This window comes from Hylaeus anthracinus, unplaced genomic scaffold (assembly GCF_026225885.1).
Source record: "Hylaeus anthracinus isolate JK02 unplaced genomic scaffold, UHH_iyHylAnth1.0_haploid 21296, whole genome shotgun sequence".
Classification (NCBI taxonomy): Eukaryota; Metazoa; Arthropoda; class Insecta; order Hymenoptera; family Colletidae; genus Hylaeus; species Hylaeus anthracinus.
In genome coordinates, this window is record NW_026534878.1 from 1 (window position 1) to 9,592 (window position 9,592).

A 9,592-nucleotide genomic window follows, 5' to 3' on the forward strand; every position below is an offset into this window, starting at 1 on the left:
AACCTGTGCGCAATTCACGCAAAGAGAGTAACGATTATGCCAAAGGACATCCAGTTGGCTCGTCGTATTCGAGGAGAGAGAGCTTAAACATTTTTTTTTTGTGGTAAACGGCCCTTTTTAGGGCCACCAAATCAATTACAATGTATAATATCCTGATGTTTCGACTTTTTTACAAGTTCGTATTTAACGAATGCCTTTAGTCTTCCATTGATTTAAGAAAGTGAACGAGGGTTAGCTTGTCCTTTTATATCCGTCTTTTATGACCTGATCTGTAATAAGGTTTAGGACATAAACGTCTCCAAAGCATTCAGATCTGGATTTCTATTAACTTCTAATATTACTAATTCTAAAACAAGAAAATGGTAGAAATTTTGTATTTGAAAAAATTATACATAAATCTTGGGTTGGGCTGGATGGGATTTATCTGTCCTTGGAAACAGCGTGATTCTCTCGCTATTCGTCCACGAAGGTGCGCTTATCTAAATCGTTCCTACAAAACCAATGTTAGTATACATATAGTATGTATATGTTCTATCGATAAATTTGTAGAAAGGGATAAGAGCCCACTGATTTCACGTTAACTAAAGTTCACACATAATTCACAGAACAACGAGGTGGCGTCGACGTGAGTAGACCTTTGTATTATATGGTAGGGATCCTTCATCGGTTGGTATATACAGAAACAGGTTTTGTACAATTCCGGTTAGAATTCGGCGCAGCTTTGTGGGGAACCGGCGAAAGAATCTTTTATGTACAGAAACACGACCCTCGGCGCGTACAATGGGCTGAAGCATCTGCTAGGCCAGCTGGCTCGTAATGTGGGGTTGTTCACGAACCTGGACTGTAATCTATATCGAAAAACTCGAAATAATCATGAGAATAGTATTACGAATACAAGATTATTAAATAAAAATGATTTAAGTAGAAATAAGTCAGTAGATATTAATTTAAGTTAAGTAGAAATAAATAATAAGTTATTTAAGTTGAAATAATCATGAGAATAGTATTACGAATACATTAAATAAAAATTATTTAAGAAATTCTTATTAGATTATATTAACTATTTAAAATAACTATCTGTACTAGTATCTATTATTCAATGTTTTTGAGGTAGGTAATATTTCCTTCGTTTGTAAATATTTTGTGGCCCTAAAAAGGGCCATTTGTATTAATGTGATAGTTAAGCTTTCTTTTCGGTCTTCTTCGGCAACAATACAGCTTGAATGTTCGGCAATACACCACCTTGAGCGATGGTTACACCAGACAACAATTTGTTCAACTCCTCGTCATTACGGATGGCGAGTTGGAGATGCCTCGGAATGATTCTAGTCTTCTTGTTATCACGAGCAGCATTTCCAGCCAATTCTAATACTTCAGCGGCCAAGTATTCCATGACAGCAGCAAGATAGACTGGTGCTCCTGCACCAACACGTTCAGCGTAATTTCCTTTTCGCAGAAGTCGATGTATACGACCAACAGGGAATTGAAGACCAGCTCTATTAGAACGGGACTTTGACTTTCCCTTGGCTTTACCACCTTTGCCACGTCCAGACATTTTTAGCGAACTGAAGAAGTAAACTCGAAACGAACAGTACAGTGAACTCCACAGAAATGATGCTCTGACACGAATATGCTTCGCTTATATACCCATTCGGCGTTGCGCCACGCAGCCAATGGCGGCGCAGCTCGAACGTGATTGGCGCGCCGGTACTAGCACGTTTCACGATATATATGGGGCGTCACCGGTGGTTCAGCACTCAGTATCGAGTTCTCGCTCCAGTAATACACACGTTACGTTTATTACGAAGAGTATTTGAAGATGCCACCGAAAGCAAGCGGAAAAGCTGTGAAGAAGGCTGGTAAAGCCCAGAAGAACATCAGCAAGACCGACAAGAAGAAGAAGAGGAGGAGGAAGGAGAGCTATGCTATCTACATCTACAAAGTCTTGAAGCAAGTCCATCCTGACACCGGAATCTCCAGCAAGGCTATGAGCATCATGAACAGTTTCGTCAATGATGTCTTCGAACGCATTGCTGCCGAAGCTTCCCGATTGGCTCATTACAACAAACGATCGACCATCACATCTCGGGAGATCCAGACTGCTGTGAGGCTTTTGCTACCTGGTGAATTAGCCAAGCACGCTGTTTCAGAAGGAACCAAGGCAGTCACCAAGTACACCAGCTCCAAGTAAACGCTTTAGCGTTATTAGATTAATCGGCCCTTTTCAGGGCCAACAAATTTCTAAAAACAAGAAACAACCTCTGTTCAATAATCTGTTCGTGAATGATTAAAACGAACTCGAAATTTCAGAAATACGTAACAATCTTTAAAAATAGTTGTAAAATCGAAACCATTGTATGGGTGTTTTTCGCGGTGTTTTGCTACTACTTGACTTGCGCAGTACATTGCAATATCGTAAGGTGTCGCGATCAATTATATACATAAGCGAATTAAATATTTTCAATTTTAGTCGTGTATTCTATTAATCATATTGAAAAAATTGCACTATAGATAGGTGAAGTTTCTTTTAGAATAATTATTGAAATTCGTACACAAGCAGAAAGGATAACGTTTATACAAAACTATCAAGCCTCTGAATAGTTGACGATAAACAACTACGATAGCAAAATGTGAAGCGTCATAGTTAAATATCGATTTATGTTGAGAATAATTGATACTGTGACCTTAGTATTGTACTATGCTCAGAAATTTCTAACGTATTCAACAATGAACAACACGATTATTGTGAAAGTTTCTTGCTCAGCTAGTTCATTGGGAATGCTTCCTGTGAAATACAATAGCATGACTATAGTTTGGAAAGAAAGCAATCACGGGCTCATATTTTAATGCTGTTTTTTATCCATATAATCAGTCAAATATACTGTTAATGTTTAACCAATGATTTTAGAAGCATCTTGCATAATACATGCTTTGCAAGGGTTATAATCGAAATATTACATAAGTACTATAACCTATAACAACGGTTCTATGTAACAGCGTTCTCACATACAATTCTTATTTCACAAATATATATGTCGTAGTCGACTTAAATCTTTTACAGTTCAGAAAAGAAAATTGCATTGTGTGTTAATACACACCTTCATAATTAGGTATAAAATATAATACTAGGGACATTGAACTGAGTGCAGTTAAAAATGTTTATGATCTTCACCATGGATTCTTACAACCTATGATCGGTGTCAGGCACACACAACGTCGCCCCAATAACGCCTAAGGGACAATGTTCATTTGGCAGTGTTAAAAAATTATTCGTAGAGTATTTATTTAATAGTGACGTTTAATTTCCTATAAATTGTCATTGTAGAATATCATGACACTGTTCTGTACTATAGATGGAGCAACTGTTGCTAATCGTCGACAATTCTGATTGGTAGACCCGAGAAGTATCTATATAGGGAATTTTACGATGTCTAGGATCAAAGACACTAGTAATTAATAGTTCCTATTTGTTACGCCAGGTGTCGTGACTCGCAGGATTCATGAACCTCTCATACTTTAATTTGTTTCTATTATGCAGAGTTATAATGGACAAACAGTAATAAGCATTACTCAGTAACTTTTTCAATATGATTTAATATTTACAGAATATTCACATATTTTGTAACTACTCGATCCTTTCTGGATCTTTTCCTGATAAAGCGAAAGGTTTACACTGAATGTAAGAAATGTAAAATTAAGAATCTAGGAGATCCATTTTCATCTGATATGTGTGTAATATATTGTACAACTTTCTTGCAAACCACTAATAGCAACATGTTGATGTATAAATTATTGAAACGATCAGGGTTTCTGTCACCTGCTTACACATGTGGCCATTTCCAAGAAGATAAATACAAGAATATTGAGAAAGGCTAAAATTAAAATAAATAACAGCTTCTAATCGTTCAAATACTTAAATAATCTATACGAAAAAATTGGCACGGGACACAATACAAGAAACGATTTCAATAATACTCGCAAGGAAAGTCTTTTCTGTATGCGACTGATTGAAGTTTTTGATTCGAGGTGATCTCATAATTTAAAAAAAAAATAATCTTAATTTATAATAAAAACGCAATACCAAACAATATAATCAGAACGATATTACAAAAATATTGCTAAATCCTTATTCATCTTCCTTGTTCTGTACTGTAGACTTTCCTATACATCATATTTTGCTTTCGATGAAAGCACATCAAATAGGAACTGTTACATACGAACCGAATACGATAAATGTATTCAAAAAAATATTATAACTCTACAAAACGTATGAAAATCACATTCGAAAAGTATGAAACGAATGTTTAACGTGTTCACGATAATTGATTTTAAACCAACGACAGAACGTTCCGTGGTTTAAATCGCGCATCACCAGTCGGTGAAATGTTAACGGAGTTTTCTCCACATCTGATACAAAGACCGTATGAATGACGGTATGTAAATCAGCATCGGTGCCTCTAGTTCGATTTTCAATACTATCATTGACCGTGTTTACGAGTAATTACGTAGATTTTTAACTTTTTCTACGCGATGTACTATCGCTGCAAAAAGACGGTCGTCACTATCTGGCGCGATATACGGCCTCAGGAAGGGAATACGGGCGAAAACTAAACCACAATTAAAACTAGACACACGCAGCTAAATTTCCATGGTTCGGGTATTCGTTAATACGATTTCAACGAGGAGAAATAAACGTCGAAATAGAAGGTTCGTTTACCGGTTGGTCGGTGTCAAGGAATTGCGGCGTCCGACATATTGGATCAGTCTCTCTCCATGGTCCGTGCCCGAGAAAGAACCTCCGCGCTCCCGGGTGCAAAAATATACTCACTCCAGCAATCGCATTCGAGTCGCTCGAGCTGTTTAAAGTCACTTTCCGTTGTACGTTTATCAGAGATTGTTTGATCTTTGTTGAGAGAGAATGGACGACAAAAACGCATCCGCAAACGCATCCGTCGAAATGGGTGAGAGCAATTCAGCTACGGCAGCGAAGAAGCCAGCGAAAAGCAAGTCGAAGACACAACGTGCGAAAGCGTCTCATCCACCGACTTCGGAAATGGTGAACGCCGCCATTAAGGAATTGAAAGACCGAAAAGGATCGTCTGTCCAGGCCATCAAGAAGTTTATCGCCTCCACTTACAAGGTTGACGGAGAAAAATTCGCTCCGTTCATCAAGCGATACTTGAAAGCCGCCGTAACATCTGGTGCCGTCGTACAGACCAAGGGCAAGGGAGCTTCTGGGTCCTTCAAGCTATCAGCTGGAAAGCCGTCGGAGACTTTGAAGACTAAGAAGGAACTGCGTTCACCGAAGAAAGCCGAGGTGAAGAAGGTCGAGAAGAAGACCGTGGCAAAGAAAGTCGCCCCCGTGAAGAAGCCAGCAGCTAAGAAACCAGTAGAAAAGAAGGCAGCCGCAGTGAAGAAAACCGCAACGAAAGCAGCGGCAACTAAAGCGAAGACCGCCACAGAAGCTAAGAACATGTCCAAGTCGAGGAAGACCGCCAAAGCTCCTGCAGCGAAGACCAGGACTCCTAAGCCGAAGAAGACCGCTACATCGAAATCGGTCAAGGCTCCAGCAAAGAAATAATTGCGCTCTGCAATAACAACATTCAAACATAAATGGCCCTTTTCAGGGCCACCACATTCTTACCACGTAGAACTACCCACTGCCTCTTTCTTTCTAGGTATCAAATGCATCCTTGCAAAGGAAATGTTCATAATTTTAAATTATCGTGCTAGATTGCAAAATTATTTTGCGTTGTACGAAGAAAGTACTTTATTACGAAGATGAACATCTTAATTTTAAATAGTTCACTACAGCTGAACAGACTTCGACATGTATCATATACCTGCCTGAACAATTAATGACCAGCGACCAGAGTAGACAACATTTTCTTTGAATTCTAGTGTAACGAACATTAAGGAAAAGTAACGAACAGTTCTTAAATATTTCTTATTTGTTAATCGAATTTTATGTTTAAACAAGAATTTTATCCATTTGCGGCAATGAATGAAAAAGTAACGAACAGTTCTTCAATATTTCTTATTTACTAAAAGAAATTTATGTTTAACACGTTGATCGCCACGTCACCCATATATGGGCGACAGTGCTTTTCACTGAAAAACGAAAACTATTAATTCTGAAAGTCAAGTGTCACAGAAAATGAATTTAAATAAAATACTTGGATTTCGATGAAGTTACAGAACTAAATACCAAAATAAATGTTTCATTACGCAGCATTCAATAGTCTGTAAACAAAATTTAAACACGGTAGAAATTTTCAAGAGTTTTAGTCTGAACGTGTTAAACAAGAATTTGATCCATTTACTTATCGAGAGACGAAAGACTGTTTCACGTTTAGAGAAATGCGTAGCAAGTATAGCGGTCAGGGTCGGAAGTACCTGAGGGCCGTAAACTAACGGTTCTTCGCATCTGGGTGGCAGTTTCCCACAAATGCGCTTTCTAAACGTCGCGGTAATAACCCCTGTTTGCAAGTGTGATCTGTCGATAGGTCCTACTGCAACTTAAGAGCTTACAAAGTCTTCGTTAGCTTCAATTCGCACGCATAAGATGCACAGAATGGGATAAGGTCCAATTAGAACTACTGATTTTGTAATGCTTTATCATAGAATACGCGTTATACGTTGATAATGCGTATTACACGTTGCGAATAAATCATTATACAACGTTCATATATTAGGTTGTCCCAAAAGTTTCTTTCGTTTTATTAATAATTAATTCATACACAATATTTTATGTTTTATGTTACATTACAAAATTGTGTACAATTCATTTCGCTCCATTACTGTTACAACATGAATACCTATGAAATTAGATTGTCTATTTATAGAAACACTGCCACACAAAACAATTGAATGCAACTCACGAAAGAAACTTTTAGGACAACTTAATACATCTCTGTTTGTATGTTTTTGACTTCTCTTAGTAGCTGGGAAATCTGTGTCGTATATTGTTATTTAGTGTGAGTGTTACCATTAGATTAAACTAGTGTAGTTTTAGTAAAGGGAAAGTTGTTACTTTCTCTTTGATAATTGTTCTGGGAAAATGCTTACTTATATTTGGCGTGTGGTTGTTCAAAAAGGTTATTCTAGGAGCTGATGGCAATAAAATAAATTTTTAGACACTAGGTTTTGTAATTCTTGAATGCTTAGTTCGACGCGCAATCGAACGACGCCAGATTTACGGCTGCGAGGGCCAGTAGATGGTCTGGAGCGCGAGCTCAAACGTGATTGGTCGACCGGCGCTCCCCCTTTTCGCTATAAATACCGGCTCGCGCCGGCGTCCAAATCATTCTATCTGCATCCTTCGTGAAGTTCAGAGCTCTCGTGCGTTTTTGAATCTGATTCTAAACCATGCCACCCAAGGCAAGCGGAAAGGCTGTGAAGAAGGCTGGTAAAGCCCAGAAGAACATCAGCAAGACCGACAAGAAGAAGAAGAGGAGGAGGAAGGAGAGCTATGCTATCTACATCTACAAAGTCTTGAAGCAAGTCCATCCTGACACCGGAATCTCCAGCAAGGCTATGAGCATCATGAACAGCTTCGTCAATGATGTCTTCGAACGCATTGCTGCCGAAGCTTCCCGATTGGCTCATTACAACAAGCGATCGACCATCACATCTCGGGAGATCCAGACTGCTGTGAGGCTTTTGCTACCTGGTGAATTAGCCAAGCACGCTGTTTCAGAAGGAACCAAGGCAGTCACCAAGTATACCAGCTCCAAGTAAACGCTTTAGCGTTATTAGATTAAACGGCCCTTTTTAGGGCCAACAATTTTCTCAATACGTGGAAAATATTCTGGTTTCTAGAATTGAATTTCTAAGAATTTTATAATAATATTAAATTCCTGATCCTTGATAAGAATATTTAATTAAAATTTCGTTATTGTGTTAAAAAACAAAAATGGCTTGCTGGTCATCTTTAACTTATAAAAAACAAACAGAATGTTCAGATTTTTGTGAGCACTCTTAGCTTGAACGGAGTCTTACCTACAAACTACGGATATGAAATGGATTATTTGCGTTATTGTATGTTGTTACTATTTTATATTTTGTATAATATAGATGTTATATAAAATTATACACTTCTTGAAAAAGTATTCTTTGAACGCATATGAATTTTTGAAAATAATAAGATTGTGAAATAGGGTTTAGAACACTAAACCTATCAGAGTCGGTTTTCAAACTTTTGTGTACAGTTTTTATATTCAATATACAATTGTTACATGAATTATTCACTTTAGATCCCCGTAAAATATTCTTGCATTGAAAAAAGTGTTTTTAAGTTATCCTATCATAGTTAAGAATGAACCTCGTTTCATGCTGTAGAACATGAGGTAACAAATTTTAGGTTAGGGTCGAAGACGCCGACTTATGGCTCTGAGTTCGTCTTTACTTCGTATAGAATAGACATTGTATGTAAGCGTCGACCCGTGTGGAAGGTCTGTCGTCGTTTGGGAAACGGTGGTAACCGATAGCTGGATGCGTGACGAATTCTAACAGTCACGGATGTTATGGTTAAGGCCATAAAGGTCTGATGCGCCTCTTTTGGCGGTGGCCGACAGAGTCGGGTCTCGTGACTCGACGTCATAGTGCTGCATTAACGCGTACGAAGATATAAGGGCGTTCTCGAATGATCTGGCCACGGAGTTCGGTTGGCGTTTTATCTTTTGGTAAGAGGAGTGTGAGGAATCGCATAGCACTTACTCCAAAACTTTAGTTGAACGAGCATCATGGGATTACAAACTATAATTTTAACATGTAATTAAAACAGAACTTCAACATACACGTATTATGTTAGACATATCAAAGAGTAATTCAGTTGTTAAGTACATTTAAATGGTTAACTTTTTATCAATAGAATGTTATTAAAACAGAGGGTTCCTTGTTTAAAAAATTTGGTGGCCCTGAAAAGGGCCGTTTGTGTAGACTTTTTGAGTAGCGTTTAACCGCCAAAGCCGTACAGAGTTCTTCCTTGACGCTTCAATGCGTAGACGACATCCATAGCAGTCACAGTCTTCCTTTTGGCGTGCTCGGTGTAAGTTACAGCGTCACGAATAACGTTCTCAAGGAACACCTTCAGTACACCTCGAGTTTCTTCGTAGATCAAACCAGAAATACGCTTCACACCGCCACGACGAGCCAGACGACGGATGGCAGGCTTTGTGATACCCTGGATGTTATCACGCAGAACCTTCCTATGACGCTTTGCTCCTCCTTTTCCCAATCCTTTTCCTCCCTTTCCGCGACCAGTCATGATTCAGTTGGTATACTCGTAGTAAGCGAACGTCTGAATGCAAAACTCGAATGATGCTCTCACCGGCCGGAGTCGCGTTTTTATAGCGTGCCCGTTGCAGTACCCCCACCCGCCGGCACCCAGCCAATCAGAAGCATCCAGCGCGCGCCGTAACAGCATAAATACCGGTCTCTCTCGGCGCGAAGCTCATTTTTCGTTGTGTATTCGATACGTACCGTTCGGTTTATTTCCGTTCTGTTGTATAGACGCAATGGCTCGTACTAAGCAAACCGCTCGTAAATCTACCGGTGGAAAGGCTCCACGAAAACAGTTGGCAACCAAGGC

The 9,592-nt window shown here is 38.9% G+C and overlaps 5 protein-coding genes across 5 annotated transcripts; 3 read left to right on the forward strand and 2 right to left on the reverse strand.

Annotated features, from left to right (window-relative positions):
- Positions 1-1,005: 1,005 nt before the first annotated feature.
- LOC128893151 (histone H2A-like) lies at positions 1,006-1,626 on the reverse strand. Its single transcript, XM_054153966.1, has one exon. The coding sequence runs from the start codon at positions 1,553-1,555 to the stop codon at positions 1,181-1,183; it is 375 nt and encodes a 124-aa protein (XP_054009941.1). The 5' UTR covers positions 1,556-1,626; the 3' UTR covers positions 1,006-1,180.
- Positions 1,627-1,754: 128 nt separating this feature from the next.
- LOC128893149 (histone H2B) lies at positions 1,755-3,045 on the forward strand. The gene has a single exon (XM_054153964.1). The coding sequence runs from the start codon at positions 1,820-1,822 to the stop codon at positions 2,189-2,191; it is 372 nt and encodes a 123-aa protein (XP_054009939.1). The 5' UTR covers positions 1,755-1,819; the 3' UTR covers positions 2,192-3,045.
- A 1,781-nt stretch (positions 3,046-4,826) lies between these two features.
- LOC128893147 (histone H1-III-like) lies at positions 4,827-6,379 on the forward strand. Its single transcript, XM_054153962.1, has one exon. It carries the CDS (start codon positions 4,919-4,921, stop codon positions 5,579-5,581), a length of 663 nt encoding a protein of 220 aa, XP_054009937.1. The 5' UTR covers positions 4,827-4,918; the 3' UTR covers positions 5,582-6,379.
- Positions 6,380-7,315: 936 nt separating this feature from the next.
- Positions 7,316-8,040, forward strand: LOC128893148 (histone H2B). The gene has a single exon (XM_054153963.1). The coding sequence runs from the start codon at positions 7,369-7,371 to the stop codon at positions 7,738-7,740; it is 372 nt and encodes a 123-aa protein (XP_054009938.1). The 5' UTR covers positions 7,316-7,368; the 3' UTR covers positions 7,741-8,040.
- A 774-nt stretch (positions 8,041-8,814) lies between these two features.
- On the reverse strand, positions 8,815-9,466 carry LOC128893150 (histone H4). Its single transcript, XM_054153965.1, has one exon. The coding sequence runs from the start codon at positions 9,266-9,268 to the stop codon at positions 8,957-8,959; it is 312 nt and encodes a 103-aa protein (XP_054009940.1). The 5' UTR covers positions 9,269-9,466; the 3' UTR covers positions 8,815-8,956.
- Between the last annotated feature and the right edge of the window lie 126 nt (positions 9,467-9,592).